Source organism: Heliconius melpomene, chromosome 13, assembly GCF_056956725.1.
Source record: "Heliconius melpomene rosina isolate 202511_hmr_F chromosome 13, ASM5695672v1, whole genome shotgun sequence".
In the NCBI taxonomy this organism is placed as follows: domain Eukaryota; kingdom Metazoa; phylum Arthropoda; class Insecta; order Lepidoptera; family Nymphalidae; genus Heliconius; species Heliconius melpomene.
In genome coordinates this window covers 5,594,884-5,612,725 of record NC_140401.1, presented here as the reverse complement: position 1 = coordinate 5,612,725, position 17,842 = coordinate 5,594,884, and the positions used below count along the sequence as shown (strand labels likewise).

The window sequence follows — 17,842 nt, the reverse complement described above, 5'->3', positions numbered from 1 at the left end:
ACTTCAAAGGCAGTCGAACCCAGAGCCATCACGTTTACAGTCATTTGCTTCGGCCGTTGTGCCATGACGCCATCAGCCTCAAGTATTTTATTATCCACAAATCTTATTGAAATGGTTAAGCTTCCTGTGTGTTTACTTTTGTTTGGACTGCTTACAGTGTTGCACTCTTTAAACCATTTCTTACTTAACTCACGGAAAAAAAGAAACTGAAATTACTGAGCTGAAATCAACTGTTTGATTAAAAAGTATTTATCTTTGTTTCTTGTCGGTGACTAATGTGAGTACGATAATTATTTTATGAAATAATATTATACAATATTATAATAAGGCAACCCAGCATCTTATTTTTTTAAGCAGATTGTAAGAAATTATAAATATTCTATGTTTTTAATATTCTTTTCATTAGGTATAGAGACAAATATATTTTACTTGCAACACACTTAGCATTAATCAAAGAAAAATAAACAAATAATCTTTCGCGTATTTTTATTTGCATAATGCAATTCAACTTTATAAGTAATCTTCAGTTACAGTTCTTGAACAAAATTTATGTCATGATATTTTTACCTAATTTGAATAGGTGTTCTACAGTAAAAAAAGAGAGTAATGAAAGTAACGTATAACATAATTTTAGAGACTTCATTTATTTACATAAAGAAAACAATACTCATATTTATACCTTAATAACTAAGGACTTAGAAGTTTTGTCATAATTTATATATCTTATCACATTTTTATTATACATTTTTCTTAATAAAGTAATAAAGCTTAACAACCGCATTTCACCCGTAAGAAAATAGAATATTTTAAAAAGTTATATTTAAATTATTATAACACTGTCCAAGATAGTGGAATTAGCAATAGATCGATTAATCTGATACGGTTGAAGCGATCGATTCTTCAGGTTGAGGAATTTTGGTGGATTGTTCAGCTTCTTCTGCAGAAGGTTGATAAGCAACTTCTGTAGAAGAAGATTGTCCGATTGCTTCAGTTGAACTCGATTGCTCAGGAGCTGAAGTAGAAGATGACGGTTCAGAAAGTTCAGATGATGATGGCTGTTCAGTGGAAATAAAAGCCTGTTCTGCTGAAGCTGGTGATCCCTGTTCAGATTCAGTAGACTGAACAGGAACTGGCGAAGCTGCTTCACTACTCACATCTACATTGGCTGGCGATGCATCACTGGCATTCAATACTTCAGATTCTGCTGGTTGTTGTGCTGCTTCAATAGATTGTTCATTATTATCTTCTGCAGCTGGCTCACCTTCTGATGCAGGTTTGTCTTTTTCTTCAGCGGCTAGCGTTGAAACTTCGCTTTGGATTGCATTTTGTGGAGGTATTATTGCGGCTACATCAGGTAACGCTGCATCTGCTGGGGCTGCATCAGCTGAGGCTGCAACAGCTGGGGAAGCTTCAACTGGGGCTCCATCAGCTGGGGCTGCATCAGCTGGGGCTGCATCAGCTGGAGCTGCATCAGCTGGGGCTGCATCAGCTGGAGCTGCATCAGCTGGGGCTGCATCAGCTGGAGCAGCATCAACAGGAGCTGCATTGGCCGGAGCTGCATCAGCTGGGACTGCATTAATTGCGGGTGCATCAGTTGGGGCTAAATCAGCTAGGACTGCGTCAGCTGGAATTGCATCAGCCTGGCCTGCAACATCTTGAACAGGAGAAGCAGCTACGTCAGCAGAGGGTTCATCAGGCTTGCTTAAAATTTGAGGTGCCTGTGGCTTACTAGCTTTTTTTTCAGCAACACCTGAAGCGGATACTGAACTATCATCAGACTTCAACGCTCGTCCAGATTTTTCCCCTGAGCTTGGAGACGCTGATATGGAAAGGGGAGATTTCGGTAGATGGTCACCAATAGGCTGGAATCCATTCTCATCGGCAATATATCTATTGGAAAATATTTAGATTTTGAAATATATAATGTCAAAAAATATTTAAAGTTTATTAATTTAAATAATAACATATATTGTTTTATTTACACTTCTCTACCTTTCTTATAGGGTTAAATTAAGCTACAGCTATTACTCGATTACGAGACTGTAGAGCTTAATTGACTGTATGTGAAATGCGAACTAAATTCCATTCGGGGCGATATATGTATTGATTTTACCTTAAAGAAATAATAGTGCCGTCTGGAGCCGTATAAGAGTAAGATCCCTGTTGAACATGAATCTCGTCACTGTAATCTTCATTTTCGCTGGCTTCATTGCTGCTTGCTGCACGGCTCTTAGGAAGAACTTTTTCGTATGCTATTTCTTCTCGTTTGATTCCATTACCAGTCTCGTAACTAAAATATTTTTGTTTATATTAATTTACTGCAGTGAACTTTTCTTATATTAAAAATGATAACTACAGATACTTTTTTCCCTATCCCTTTTTTCAAGTGTGTGACTTAAAACGCTACCTACAAGGGTTCGATACCCACTCAACGAAATGAAATATTTGTTTAAATTAATATATTTATTTCTTCGCTCTCATTCATTAATTATTTCTTCGCCAGAGGGAAGGAGCGATGGTTTCAATCTCTACTCAAGGGAAAGATTATACTTTTTTGATGATTTGAGCTTCTCCAATCTTGTTAGATTCCTCTAATTTAATATCTACTGCCGGAAAAACGGAAAATGCGTAAATGAAAAAATAAGAATATGTAATAATAATACAATAATAATTACTATAAAAATCATGGTCGGTACTTATAATTGCTATAAAAATGCGTACTATAAAGTTAATGGGGCGTTAAATAATATCTAATTAATTTTCTTTATACCTGTGCATATTATATAGGCTTGTAAATATCTTTAAATGATATAATACGAAAATTAAATATACACCGTAACTCAGCTAGAGCAACGTTAGCTATTTTCCCATTAAAATATTTTCTAAATAAAGGTACAGAAATTTGGGGTTTTTTGTTCTATGTGAAAAAAAATGTGTAACATGAAGCTGCCTCAATATTGTACCTAATTTTTATAGGGTTACAGAGTTTGAGAACGTTAAAATTTTGTTACAAGCCATCATTTTCAATATAATATGTATGTTTGCTTAAAATTGAATGCTTCAAAATTTTGCTTGATGTCGAAGTTTAACTAACATTAAAACATTTTTAACAATTTTTGAAGTATCATTCCACATTTAGGAAAGAAAAATACTCTTTAGAAAACGTATATAAACGTAACGTGTTCCAAGAGGCACGGGTTCAAATCCCGCTTCATCCAAATTTATATAAGTTTTCTAAAATATTTAGCATTAAAACAGTTTTTAATGCGATCCTGCCTCCCTATACCTTTTAAAAATAGTCTCCACCTTGTGCTAAATAGTAGCAGATAGTCTAGACTCGAGTTGTGATAGAAGACCTACATATTATTTTTCACATTTTTAAAATGTTAATTCATATTTAGGAAAGAAAAATACTTTTCAGGAAACATATCAATATTCGAAGGTAGCATGTTCAAATACCGCTACGTTAAAATTTTTATATGTTTTGTCAAAAGTAATTTACCTTATTGTTTTTTTAAAATTTGTAGTTAGTAAATTAGCCTTTTATCGAATTCAGGCATTTAATTGAAGCTTAATGTAAATTATTTTTTCTATTATATCATAAAACAATGCAGAAAGATATTGAAAGAAAATCTGTAGGCGCATTACACATTATTACAATATATATTTAAAATAAAATAATTAACTAACATAGCAAAGATAAATTCAATATACTTACTGCAAACTGGATTAGACTTGAAAAAATGTTACATTTCTTGTTATACATTTATTATTATAATTGACCATGTTAATACTAGCTAGCCATAAAATTCTTCAATCTACATCTCCAGAAGTAAATTTAATAATTATTTTTTGTTATGTTGGAAGGCAAAAAGATGTTTTAATTGACATGTGTTTTTGTTTTAAATATTAGCATTATATTAATTTACTTTTGAATTAAAAAAAAAGATTACCTGAATTTGTATGTCCCATTGGGCTCAAATTCTTCAGATTGAGAAACTATTGGTATCACCGTTGGTTGCTGCTTTTCAGGAGGTAGCTCAGCTGGCGCCGCGGTAACGTAAGATACGAGCCAAAGGCACAAAATGATGTTCTTGTAATACATTTTAATTTAATTCTTAGTACTTCCAAAAATCACTAATGAATGATACTCCAGACTTTACGAGCACCTATATGTAAGTCTCATCTATTTACACTATCCTCCCCCCGCCTTCCGGTGGAGCCTTAGCGTATGCTAAATACTTCAACCTTAGCGGTTGACTGAGGTGTTCTTTGGAAAATTGCACAATCGACGAGGTGTCAATAATGTGACATGAAGGGTGACGATCGAACGCGATTAAACTGATAAATACTTCAAGCAAGGCCTGAAACAAAATGTACGTAATGTTCTTTGGTTTTCAGTGAGGCATTAAAAGAAAACACTCTATGCGAAGGCTATATAAAAATATTATGCCAAAATATAATGTTATGTTTATTTTTGTATTTTGAATATATTTGGAAATTTGAGATATTTTTTGAGATCAGTAAAATTTGTGTTCATCAAAATATTAATGATATTATAAAAGATTTGATGTTCATTTTATACATATATCTTGCATAGTTCTATTGGTTTTTTAATTAATAAACTGGGTTACGTGTGCAACTATGTCGCTTGGGGTCATTATTTGACATATGAACCTTAACCATAAAGTCATAGATTGTTTATAAAAAAGTTGAATTAAAAAAAATGTATGCATTTATCGATAGCTTAATATTATACCAAAATATATATATTCACAGCTATAACAGAGTTTATATATATTTTAATGTTTTTATACTTGTTTGACTAGTGGTTTGACTGTCTACATAAATATTTTAGAGTAGAAGTAGCTATAATTGTATGCTGACACATCTTCATTACGATTTGAAACGTGTTACTGATACGTTGTAGTGTAATAAATATACAAGTAATTATTAAAAATGGCAACTGTAAGTACTCTGCTGTATTTAGTTTTTGTAAATCTCGTGACTAGTAGTGTTTTAGAAGATAACTTCAGTCATAAAATATTACCTTCTGAGAGTTATAGACACAATCACCCGCCGTCATTCGAGCCATATGACTTTCCAGATGCAAATGTGTTCGAAATTAGGAAAAGTCGAAATGTAGAAATTAATGAAAGTATTAAGAATGAACAACTTGGAGTAGCTAAAACAATAACTAATTCAGATTCTGTTTTGGATTCATGGTCTTCGAAACCTAATGTAGAATCTGCAAAGTTACGGCCTGGCAATAAGTCTCAGGTAAACAGTGCAAACAGCAATGTTAAAAGACGCAAGCTAAGGAGAAACCAAAATCCTTCAAATGCAGCAAATGATGTAGAGAAACAGACACTTCCTTATTTAGATGAAAAAAGATCCAGCGTTGCTATAGAACTAGTGAGCACATCTCCAAGTCCCAGAACAATCGTTCCAAAAACTTTCACAAAACGGCCTGTTCAATTTAATCCTGTTACTAAAAAAACATGGGAAAATACTCGTGTTCCTGTAGTAAAGATACTAGAAGAAACAAATTACGTATTTGCACACAATGGCAATTTTCATTACAGGTATATTAATTGCATTTAATTCTTTACTTGTGTTTATCCTTTTATTTTATATTTCGAGGCCAGTCGTGGCGCAGGGGCACAAGGTGTGGCTGTAAAATCGATTGATCGTGAGTTCGATCCCCACTCGAGGAAATGAAATATTTATTTAAATTTACATTTTCATTACTTCGCTCTGGTGTAGAGGAAACGCTTGGCGTTGAGTTCCGCTACTCAACACGCAATATCTCCAGAATTCGGCAAAAAGTGGGTTAACCTATCCTGCTGTGCGCGGGATGCATCCCGCGCACAGCACAGCACAGCTTCACGCTGCAGCGTGAAGCTGATAAAAAAATCATATTTATTTTTGTAGGGTATTATACATTTATTTTAGACAGTATTTCATATCATATTTAATTTTACAGTTTCGAAGGAGCTGACGGTACTAAAGTTTCCAGTGTAGGCGAACTGAAATCTTTCAACGATGACAGAGCTGGGGAAGCGGTCGCAGGAGAAGTACATTACAAGGTAATTATACGGTATTCCGTACTTTAATATCATAATAACGCAGCGTGGGCTGAATATGTCTGACTGTACGCAATCATCACAACAATCAAACAGAGAGCAGAGAGTTTAAGTTTATTTTTATTTAGAAATTAAAGCATTAATTTATTAATTACATTAAAGAACCGAGACTGCAATTAAATTTCATGTTTCAAATTGTCAGATACTAGTTTCGTTTAAAAAATATTTCAGATATTTACATAACAATGAATATAATAAATAACAATGCTAATTGAATTATGGAATGCTATAAATATCTATGAGATGTTTGGCCTTAAAGGTTAAAAGTAGTCACGTATGCCCTTGAACTATAAAATTTAATCCAGGTAATATTTACATGTCTCGTCTAGAATAATAATTTGTTTAGTTTTACAAAACAAAACAAAAATATATTATGATGTTCAAATTTTGTTAATCATACAAGTTGGTAATCATAATATCCTCATCGTTAATGGGTTTTTTATGTTAAAATTTGTATTTTTAAGTTAATCATATTAAAATATATACTTTAATTTATAACATATATGTTAATTTTAAATTCTTGTGAAAATTTTTATAGTATATATTATGAGCAAATAAATATCTTCTATCTATAACTGATTCTTTGTAACGACCTTTTACAAAAAAACAAAATGTCTTATAATATTAATATATTAAGGATTTGGACCCATTTACAGAAGTCAGTTCAATTCCATATTTGTAGCGTTTCGTAAAGCACTAGGCATTTAATTAATTTTCCTACTAATAATAAGTACAAATAATAAATAATTAAAAATAAACACTATGTATTTTTCAGGATAACGAAGGTAACGATTTTAGTTTATCATATACTGCTGACGAGAACGGGTACAGACCATATGGTGCTCATCTGCCCACTCCACCTCCTATTCCTCCTGCAATCGCACGAGCACTAAAACACTTGGCTACAAAATCAACCCCTGAAAGTATAACCGAAGCTACGAACTACTATTACTAAGATTTTTTTTTAATTACAGTTGTAATATAATTTATAAGACTTTGTTTTTTGTTTTCTTTTATAATAAATCTATATAATATTGTTATGCTGAGATTAAATGATTGTTGAATAAATATTTTATAATAAAAAATATACGATAAAAAATTGTGTATAATTGTTATAATAGGTATATCTTTTGGAAGAGAAAAAAGTGAAATCATTTATTAATAAATTCTAAAAGTAATTAAAGATTAATTAATTTCAGAAGTATATTAATAATAACAAACTATATTCAGTAACATATAATATTTTGATGGATTTTTATCATCTAGAGGCAAATTAATTAAGTTCGTATGTACACGAGTATGTAAATTTGATCAACACTGCGCTTTTTCACAGTTAAGGTGTCAAAAATACTTGTTTGCTTATTTAATATGTTAGTGTTCAAATAAGCTTCAATTAAAAAACCTATAGGTAAATCAGACAAATTAAGTATGAATGAAATATACGTGTGCATATTTTTCTTTCAGCTTCATGCTGTATCCCGCATATACTAGGATAGGCAGAGGGAACTTAGTGTTAAGACACTCCGTTCCCTACATTCCGTCGAATTTTCGAGGCATTGCGTGTTGAGTAGTGGAACTCAACTGCGCGCTTTTGCCTTATTAGGTTAATATTACTAAAATATTTTCGATCTTTGACAGCGACTTTTACATATCGCCAACATTTGTACTTAAATAGGAGTAGTAACTAAATGTAAAATCATTAAAAACGTGTAAATAATGATAAAAATATATAATTATTTTTTTTGCCTAAACCGATAAAAACTAGGTATCTTGATTACTCAGTTTTTTTGACATCGTTGGAATTGTAGATACTTTTCGACAACATCCTTTTTAATTAATATAATCAATTACTATACGATGAACATTTCTTAGTCTTAATTATTGAATAATATTACCTACATAAACTACATTAAAAAAGGATGAAAATTAATTCTGTATATCAAAAATTTAAAATATATTATTTAGATCCATTGGAATATCTATAAAACTAGATAAATAAAAAACCACTCTGCAATTTTTTTGTCTGTATGTTAGTTTGTTTGCGAACTACGCAAAAACTACTGGACGGAAATTAATGAACTTTGATATAATGGAGCTATATTTTTTTAGATTTACCTACCTTAAAAGAAAAAATGGAACCTTTATAGGAATAGAACTCGCTCACATTGGTGTCCGTCAGACAATTTATCTCGAGATTGCGTGGAGAAAACAAGCTGAATTAAAATCAAACAATCAGGTCTACGATGCTGTGTGCTGTGCTCTATGCACAGAAAAAATCAAGCTTCGAAGTCAATACAATCAAAAGCTATAAAATGCATAATTTCGATGCATTTTGTATAAAATTCGCCGGGTGATTAAAACCTATAGGGTACTTCACTGTAGGTCCACAGTTATGAAATTTGGTATTATAATTATAATTTATAGGTATTTCACATAAACATATTACAAATTTATGATTATAGTTAATTTCTCGTAAGCCTACGGCACGACCAAGGTATTTTTTTAGAAAACCATTATTATTGTTTATTAATTTTTACTTAAGTAAATACTTGTCTTTATTACTCGATAAGTTTTATATGTCAAAATAATTAAAATAAAATAAAAATGTCTCGTTCGTCTACAACTTGATATCCGTTTAGTGTTCTCATCAATGACCTTGTGTCAGCGCTCACTTTAACAAACAGGTTACTCACGCATACTTACAATGCGAGAATCTTCTCATACGAATAGATTAGTCGGGCGTTTTATTCGATAACAGAATTTACGTGACAGTTTAACTAACGAAAAAATATACTTTTAGATGGAAGGGTACAATTTATTAGGTATGCTATTTAGGCTTATATCGTAAGTTCTCTTTCTGCAAAATTTCATAACTGTAGGTCCACTTGAAGTACCCTACAGGTCGTGATTTACAAAATGCAGCAAACACGATGAATCGTATGTTTTGATTGCTTTGACGTAAATTGGTTGATTTTTTTGAACTGTAAGATACACCTAAACATTTGATATTCATTTGAGCCCTGAAACCTCCGTGCAACAGCGAGATGGACAGACGGACAACAAGGATTCCGTTTCTACCGTTTGAGGTACGAAACCTTAAATATGGGAGGAATAATGAGAATAAATATGAATAAAATCATGAAGTGTGTGACAAACACGCATATGATGTCATCTATATTTTGTAATTCACCTTAAACAATCAAATTGAATAGACCAAATCTCACAGAGTTTAGACATAAGATCTAGTACTGAAACCTGTAATTTCACCGCTTTTTCGACAAATGAATAAAACGTGCGTTTCTGCTGCAAGTGTGCACGAAGCTTAAATTGAAGCTCGTTTCTTAAGGTCGTTTTTGCTTTCCACTTACATTTGCGTTGGAGATTCTTGGAACAATATACATGCATACACTTTCCTTATATTTAATAATTACATAATTATTACCGAAGGTGAATATAATTGTGTTCTTGTTACGTCGTTATTTGTAAATATAATGTGCGTTATTGTTTTTTTATATTTCACATTTTATTATTAAATACACTTATTAAAAAGGTAAATTTAAATATTTATGCACTAAGTTCAAATTCGGCTCGTCAATTTGTAAACATAGCTATTAAGTAGTGTATAAATTTGCATTATATGATATGTAAACTTAGACACTTGTTTATAGGTAAAGTGTTACCTAGTGTGTCGAGTGTGTCGAGGTCAAACAAGAAGCTATCGTCACTTTGCTGGTAATTAATTTAATATCCTGGACAAGTCAAGTTTTATTGATTTTCATCGGTCACAAATCTATCTTTAATACTTGTGTCATACTAGGCATTGTTTTTGAGTTAAATTATAAGATTTGTCGGAAATGACCTCAACAATTAACACCTTTACGACATAAGTGTTGTCAACATGAATGCTAATAAAATGTTTACATCATATGCTTAAATTTATTCAACACATTGTAATAAAAATCAAATAAATTACAATAAAACAGACCATTTTCATCTGCAATGCATCTTTGGCACTGGAATTGCGTTTATTTAAAAAACTAAATACAATAAACATTTTATTTTCGTACGAATCTTAACTATCACAGTTCATGTATTGAGCATTATTTTTGTATATTTTTTTCTCTTTGCTTTGAGTATAAGAAAATCAAGTACCATTTTGTTATATGCATTTTATAATTTATATACATGTTCCTAAAATATATTTGGTAGCAAATGTCCAAAGTGGTACAAGCGTAAGCCTTTGACAAAAAATATTGGTCTGCATGAGGTCATTGAGAGGTCGGTGCTAGTGTCTCTTCAGTTTCTAGACGGTGGTGGAGGAGGCAGAGATGCGATGTAGTCCAACGCCTTCTGAATTGCTGGAGGTATAGGCGGAGGAGTTGGCAAATGAGCACCCTGAAAAAATAATAATTACTTATTTTTATAATTACACTAGGAAATTGTAAAAGTTTAATATTTTTAACAGTATATATATTTTTAAAAGTAGGATAAAACATTATGAACTTTCGCCTGCGCCTGCATGTTATTTTTAAGGTCGTAACATCCTACCTTGACATCATATTCGAATAAGGTACATCATATATCGGCACTCACACTGCAATCAATTTTAATATAACTTATGTATGTAAAAGATATATTGCTATTGCTAATTTTGAGCCTTTTTTTCTAATATATATTTTTTTTAGTTTCATTTTGTACGCCGTATATACCAGGATAGCGGGGAAAAACCGCCAAACTTCGAATGGCGGAACTTAACGCCATGCTTTGTTATTATGAGAGCGAGTAAAATGAAAAAATCATCCATCATCATCCCTCGACTCAACCTAGAACCGTCGCGTCACGTGGCTTTACTTTACTATTATTGTTGTATGAAAAATATGTATTCTAACGTATGTATGGTATGTTAATTATCGAGGAATTTGGTTTTCTATACATATTACAAGTATATACAAATTACAAGTATATACAAATTATAATACAAATTCTATTTTTTATATAAAAAAACTGTATAAAATTATTTTTTATTCACCTCAGGTCTGAAACCATTCTCGTCATCAGCGGTGTAACTTAAGTTGATAACAGTGCCATCTGGGGCCGTGTAACTAAACGCGCCTTGTGCGACTATTACATCATTGCTGTCAGGACTTGATGCCTTCTTTAGACTGCCTGTTTCATCCGCCTTAATGCCATTTTCAGTTTCATAGCTAGAAATGTCAAAAATAAAAAGTACACAATCAACAGGATAAATAAGATATTTTTAACGTTGCTTTTTTTAACTGAAGAAATATTTAACAATAAGCTATTCAAGTTTAACCACCTTGTATGATGACTATATAGCTAATTTGGCTAAATACATAAGTAAACATAAAAATAATTAATGTGTCAATATTTTAATAAACAGGACGATTAAAAGACAAATAGACAAACTGATGCAGATGGTAGAGGACGTCATTTCCATATATTTTTACTCCATATAGTACGCCCTTCATATTACCGTTTCCTATAATTCCCCCCATTCAAGCTTCATTCAATTCAATTGTGGGTTCGATTATCAGTTGATTCTGGTAACGACGCAAAGCGCATGTTGAGATTCGCCTATCAGAATTTGCCGGGATGTGGGGAATGGAAGTGTATTAATGGTCTTAACCTGTCTACCCTTCTATATGCATGATACAGCGAGAAGCTGAAAAAAATGGACAGGAGGATGAGGAGGAGTAAGAGGAGGACCTACCTGTATACATAAGATCCATCAGCTTGTTGGTCAAACTCTTGCTTAAGAATAGCTATGACTTTTTCTTGTGGCGCTGCTGCTGCGATGACTAGCACAGCAAGAAATAAAAGTAATCTCTGTAAAAAGTAAAAATATTTAGAAATTGAAGGATTGGATCTATTTTTCCGGCGAGCAGGGTGGACAGTAAGAGTTTAGTGTTAAGAAACTTCGTTTCCTACTTTTCGCTCATCTTAGAAGCATTGGGTCTTAAAGCGGTACTCAACATCGCGCTTTGTAATAGTTATTAATTAAATTATTTATATCATTATTTCAAGTGGGGACTGAACCTATAACCAGCGTTTATAATAAATCGATTATTTTTTGCACTCCTATAACATTGTTATAGCAAAGTCGCACTTATTAACAATAATTGTATGTAAGAAAATATAATATTGTAATCGGACAAAGACAAAGTCCAGTGCCATCTTAAGGCGTACTACCCTAGCCCTTATACACGCATAAACTTGGAGCAAGTTAGAAAAAAATACCCTGTAAGTTTTGTACCCTTTAAATAAGTAGTAAACTTTAAGAATTTTCAATATTTATTAATAAGTATAAAGTAGCACATTTTATGTTATTTGATTTTCAAGTCCAGCTGTTATATTATATAGTTTTCAAAACATCGAATATAAAAAAAATATAATATATGTTTCAGCTTAAATTTTCTTAAACCATAAATAAAGAAATAAATGTTCATATTTAAAATAACGCATTAATTAGGTTTGAAGCTACAAACACAGATTTGGTACTTTGCTAATATCTACTTTAAGGCGAAGAAATATCAATGATGCGATAAAACGCGAACCATATGTATTTTTTGTGTATTTCAAATTGTCTCTATCACATACATTGTTTAAGTAACTAAGATAACAAGCATTTTTTTTATTTAAATTTTACTTTAAAGTACGCTAGGCTTTAAGCTAATACGCATTTTACTTTAATACGTATTACTTTTATAAAAAGTGATCATAAATCATTGTTTCTATTGCAATGCAATTGTTTTTATTCTTATAATGTGAAGTATTAATTTCTTTTAAGACGATTCGATATTCTTGATATTTTTTCTGTTATAATATATATAATTAATTATTATACTTTATACATATAAACTGTTCTCTTGAATCACTTTATATTTATGTGAAAACTGCATCTAAATCTGTTGCGTAGTTTAAAATCTTTCGAAAGCTAAGTGCACTTCGTATTTTACTAGAAAAGTAAGTACTATATTGGTGATATGACTGGGTTAAGTGAATAACACATTGTTTAAACACTCTAGAATACAGAGACAGACCGACTATGCAACCATTATAATTAGAAAATATTAAATAAGAAATAGTTTAATGATACAAATAATAAGAAAAATTAAGTAAGTAATTCTACATAATATATAATTTTAGTAATGTAATTTTACATTAGATATTATCATTCTTAATGTCGAATGTATATTTTAATCAAAATATAGAGTCGTTCGGGGCAAGTACTTAGGTTAAGTACTAAGAAATTTTACTTAATTTTACAAAATAATTCTATCATATTTTGATTGGTTCACATATTTCCATAATTTAATTATTCCATTCATTAATTACTATATAAACTAAAATGGTTCTAGAGCTATGTTTATTTATGGTTACATAATTTTTGCTGAAATATACGAATACAATTTTGTAATAATAGGTTCCCCTTATCTTCCCTGCTATATGCTGGATATAACGTGGATTTAAAATATTATTCGTCGTTTAAATAGATGTACCTGAAGATTTTTTAAAAATTTAACTTTTTAAATTATGATTTGTCTCAGGCTTCGAAGATGAATCTCATGAATGGGGATATAGTGATGCTACGTATATTAGAATAAATGTAATTAAATATACAATAAAATAGACCTTACAATTTTAGAAATAAAACACAGTGTTATAAAGTCGCGGAAACAAACAACTCTTTGAGGAAGGAAGAACCTTCAGTAAGTGAACATCAAGCTCTCTGTTTCCCCTATAAGGAGACCTATACGACAAAAATCAAAAGAATATTAATCTTTAACTATAAATAAAAAAATGTACGTTCCAAATAAGGAATACGAGGAGATGACTCGAAAGAACTCTGGCGTGTTTTACTATGATTATTAATTACCAAGAATATTAAAATAACATTTTAATACAATCTTTACCTATTTGCGTTCATTGCTGAGATTTATTACCATGTCATTAAATCACTAGATGTTTTTAATAAGGCAATAATGAATTTATACAGGTACTGTATTTATGCAGATGTCTGCATAATGGCGAACGTTTTGTAAGAGTGTTGAGTTGTGGGAATATGACACAGAATTTAAGTGTTACCTCGAAAACACAATGTCCTACGTGATAAAACAAAAGGAATGCGACTAATTAAGCGCTCACACGCGACAGAGACGGACTCTCAAATTTTCGGCAACGAAATGGAACGTTATTTTAGATATATGCAACTCTGTAAAATGCTTTTTTTTTTCAATATATTTTAAAATTCTATTTCTTTAATATCACTTCTTATTGGCTTAAAAATTTTAGCTAATTTAATGTGGTAAGTACTTATTCTATTCTATTAAGTTAAGTAGGTAAAGTTTTGTGTTGAAAAACCAATAACGTGCGCTGTTCAAATTTAGCTATTGTTACTTGTTTTATTATTTCGCTAAACAATATTCAAAACTTTGACCTAAAGCAGATTGTTTTTGTGTAAAGCATGAATGAATGAAAATATAAGTATGATATACATAATGGTTATGTGAAGTATATGCACATATACATTTATATATATTAATTATCGCTGTTGATTGATGATTATATTATTAGACGTTAATTTGTCATGATGATTTATGTCATACACAACATAATATTCAAGCGACAAGAACGGCGAAATAAGCTTTCTAAATGGTTTCTCCTGAAAATAATTTCATCGACAACCAGGTTTCGTCATCGAAATGATGAAAAAAATCAGTTTCCAAGGCTACCAGAAATAGCCTGCTAGATCCTACGATCATGGGCGTTGTGATTTTTTTATGAAGATTCGTGGAATCAAAATAAGTACGTGAACAGACCATAAACAATATGTCAATCAAAGGAAGAAATCCAAAGTGTTATCATTAGCATCCCACCAAATGATGATGATGCGTCATTGAAAACTTTATTGAACGCATTAATCATGGCCACGTTAGAGTTCCTTGGCCATTTGGGGGATATCATACGTAGTATATAAATGGGAGATGCTACTTAATATACATGTACGGTTTTAAATTCGCCGATTTCTCACAAAAGGTGAGTGATTTGTAATTATGAAAATAATTCCTACACGTCAAATATCAAACTTATGATCCTGAAAGTTAGATATTTTTTTCTACAGTTGCCAAAAATCTCAAATTTAATTTTGCTTTTCCAAAATAAATTTCTGCGGTACTTTGCCACTTAGATTAAAATAGACAATGCGATTAGCAAAGGTTAGCTGGGATGTAATAAATGCAATGGTTGTTGCATAAGTTGCGACAAACCTCTCGCCTTGTTGCATTTGCCACATGTAAATGTGCAATAAAAATATGTCAGTTTATTTTATATTTTTTTTTCATTTTTAATTTTTAAATATTCTAAATTGCGAAATTCTTGAAAAAGTTCTGTACTATAATGCACTCTCAACGCTCAAGGATATAAAAATAAAATAATATTACAAGAGCAGATCGCAAGGACAATGATAATATAATTTTATAATTTTTTTGTGTTAGGTTAAGGCACATATGTTTTTCTTTCTCATTTTACGCAGTTTTATGTGAACCATTAAAGTTCATTCATTGTTAATTGTTATTGGCATAACTTGATACACAAATAACTATTAGCTCGAATATAAAAAAGTATAATATTATTTAATATTATTTAATAATATTATTTAATTTATATTATTTAATATTATACTTTTTTGTATTATTTTAAAAATCGTGTGAATTTTTTTTACACTTTTCATTAAAGTTATTATTTTTTTAAAAAAATTGTAATATATTTTCATTATCTTCCTTAAACAACCTAAAAATGCAAACTTTTCTTAATTATTAAGGTTTTAGGTAATAAAAAAATATAAAAGCTACTTACCATTTTCATCATGTTTCCAAATGAAGTACTAAGGATGTGCAAGATATCCTATGTGATGATTGCGGCGTATGCGCCGGATTGTACTTAGCCTCTAATATCTGTCCCTTTTATAGAGACGCAGGTTTGTCTAGCCATTGCATACAAGCAGGGGGAGTTTACATTGACTGCAAAAACACAGGGCCGTACTCAAAAAATATCAAATTTTATAGAATTGACCATTCTAGTCTTAATACTAAACCAGTTAATTCTTTTTTTAACAAATTAAATTAAATCAAATCAAGAGAGAATAATGCAGATTAATCTCATTACAATAAATATTACTAATTAATTACGTCTATATTTGTTCTAAAGAAAAGAGCTGTAACTCACACCTTCGTGATGGCGATGGGAATTTCGAAAAAATCTCCTTTAGTGCTCAAAACTAACTTAATTTATCAAAAGTGACTTAGGACAAGACTTATGAAAGAACCAAAATTTTTAGCAGCAACAGTTTTACCTATCGTTATCTCCTAGTCACTTAGCAACAGAAGAATTGTGAAGTGAAAAAGTTTCGTGTCGTCGAAGATAAGTCTATATTTAAGTTTATATACAATGCCATTTTTATACGAATTTTTATAAATTAAATCTTCATGCAACAGACAGTGTGTAATACGAAACACTATACCTAGTGTATCGTCTTTAAAGTTATTGCGTAAATTTTACTTGACAAATCAGAATAATATTTACTCATGAGAAGAGAATGGCGTTTTAAAATTTGATGAAACCCAATTTCAGTTTGAAAATTAAAAAGATAGCCCTTTTTGTAATATTTTCCTTAATAACCATCTATCTATTCCACGATACATAATTCTATATATTATAAGAATATTGATCATAATATAATGATATATTAAATATAATAGTGAAAATTTAAAAATATAATAGAATTAATAAAATATATTTTGTAAATAACAACAAAAAAACAACAATTCTTAAAAAACATGAGATAATTTATTAATAACTATCAAAATGCTCGTAAAGCTATGTAGGTACACCAAAAGTAGTACACGCGTTTATGTCAAGTCCATTACTGTCCGCAATGAAGACGCCTCTGCATGCTGTTCGAATAATTTTTGTATTTTCTAACTTTAACGTAATTCTTTGATAAATTTACAAATCAATTTTAGACATTCTCTGCAAGAAAATACTTATTATTTGAAAATGTTTTTTTTTAAATTCTCAAGCATTCTCTACATTCAACAGCAGATTTTAGTGTTATTGTCTTATTAATTTTCCATTGATATTTAGAAGAAGATTCTATATTATATTTCTTCTGTAACCCACCATTATAGTAAGTATCTATAGTGAAAACACAAAATGGATCTCACAACGTTTAATACGATAAAAATATATGTGTTTACAAGTGAAATAATAAATACATTTAATACTTATAATAATGTGTTTTTCATATACCTAAAATATAGCAAAGCTTGCTTTATATTTTTTTGTTTTATAGCACACTAGGCAAAGAGAATCGAGTTTTAAAATAACCGTACCCACAACAATCGCGCTTACAGAAAGTTACTGTGTCGTCGAATGCATGTTATTCAGTCAGATGCATGTTATCATTTCTGCACTTAGTTTCATCATATTTGGAGACCATAAAATTGGAAAACGTGATGCCTGCTTCTCCTCACCTTTGAAGAGGGACTGAGGGAGTCATCAATGCTACGGGTGTTGTACGAAAAATCTTTGGGCACCCTGAAAACGTTCATAAGGCAAAATAGGCGCGCAGTAGGCGAACCTTACACTAAAGTCTCATATCAACATACGGGCTGCTA

General features: G+C 30.9%; 3 protein-coding genes across 3 annotated transcripts; 1 reads left to right on the top strand and 2 right to left on the bottom strand.

Moving 5' to 3' along the window:
- Nucleotides 1-624: 624 nt before the first annotated feature.
- LOC146532667 (uncharacterized) lies at nucleotides 625-4,161 on the bottom strand. Its single transcript, XM_085196768.1, has 3 exons — nucleotides 3,954-4,161; nucleotides 2,114-2,290; nucleotides 625-1,890 (listed from the first exon to the last, which is right to left on the bottom strand). Exons 1-3 carry the CDS (start codon nucleotides 4,103-4,105, stop codon nucleotides 870-872), a joined length of 1,350 nt encoding a protein of 449 aa, XP_085052894.1. The 5' UTR covers nucleotides 4,106-4,161; the 3' UTR covers nucleotides 625-869.
- Nucleotides 4,162-4,590: 429 nt separating this feature from the next.
- On the top strand, nucleotides 4,591-7,224 carry LOC146532666 (uncharacterized). Its single transcript, XM_085196771.1, has 3 exons — nucleotides 4,591-5,585; nucleotides 5,987-6,089; nucleotides 6,922-7,224. Exons 1-3 carry the CDS (start codon nucleotides 4,960-4,962, stop codon nucleotides 7,099-7,101), a joined length of 909 nt encoding a protein of 302 aa, XP_085052897.1. The 5' UTR covers nucleotides 4,591-4,959; the 3' UTR covers nucleotides 7,102-7,224.
- Nucleotides 7,225-10,133: 2,909 nt separating this feature from the next.
- Nucleotides 10,134-16,142, bottom strand: LOC146532665 (endocuticle structural glycoprotein ABD-4-like). Its single transcript, XM_085196781.1, has 4 exons — nucleotides 16,023-16,142; nucleotides 11,878-11,993; nucleotides 11,176-11,350; nucleotides 10,134-10,541 (listed from the first exon to the last, which is right to left on the bottom strand). Exons 1-4 carry the CDS (start codon nucleotides 16,032-16,034, stop codon nucleotides 10,443-10,445), a joined length of 402 nt encoding a protein of 133 aa, XP_085052907.1. The 5' UTR covers nucleotides 16,035-16,142; the 3' UTR covers nucleotides 10,134-10,442.
- Nucleotides 16,143-17,842: the final 1,700 nt, after the last annotated feature.

Bases quoted from the DNA above. Each gene is read 5' to 3' on its own strand.
- LOC146532667 (XM_085196768.1), bottom strand. From the start codon at position 4,105: ATGTATTACAAGAACATCATTTTGTGCCTTTGGCTCGTATCTTACGTT. The intron at 2,291-3,953 runs GTAATCTTTTTT...AAAATATTTTAG, and splicing joins AATGGGACATACAAATTCAG to TTACGAGACTGGTAATGGAA. The intron at 1,891-2,113 runs GTAAAATCAATA...ATTTTCCAATAG, and splicing joins GGCACTATTATTTCTTTAAG to ATATATTGCCGATGAGAATG.
- LOC146532666 (XM_085196771.1), top strand. From the start codon at position 4,960: ATGGCAACTGTAAGTACTCTGCTGTATTTAGTTTTTGTAAATCTCGTG. The intron at 5,586-5,986 runs GTATATTAATTG...TTAATTTTACAG, and splicing joins AATGGCAATTTTCATTACAG to TTTCGAAGGAGCTGACGGTA. The intron at 6,090-6,921 runs GTAATTATACGG...TGTATTTTTCAG, and splicing joins CAGGAGAAGTACATTACAAG to GATAACGAAGGTAACGATTT.
- LOC146532665 (XM_085196781.1), bottom strand. The intron at 11,351-11,877 runs GTAGGTCCTCCT...TGACATTTCTAG, and splicing joins GATGGATCTTATGTATACAG to CTATGAAACTGAAAATGGCA. The intron at 10,542-11,175 runs GTGAATAAAAAA...TTATTTTTTCAG, and splicing joins AGAATGGTTTCAGACCTGAG to GGTGCTCATTTGCCAACTCC.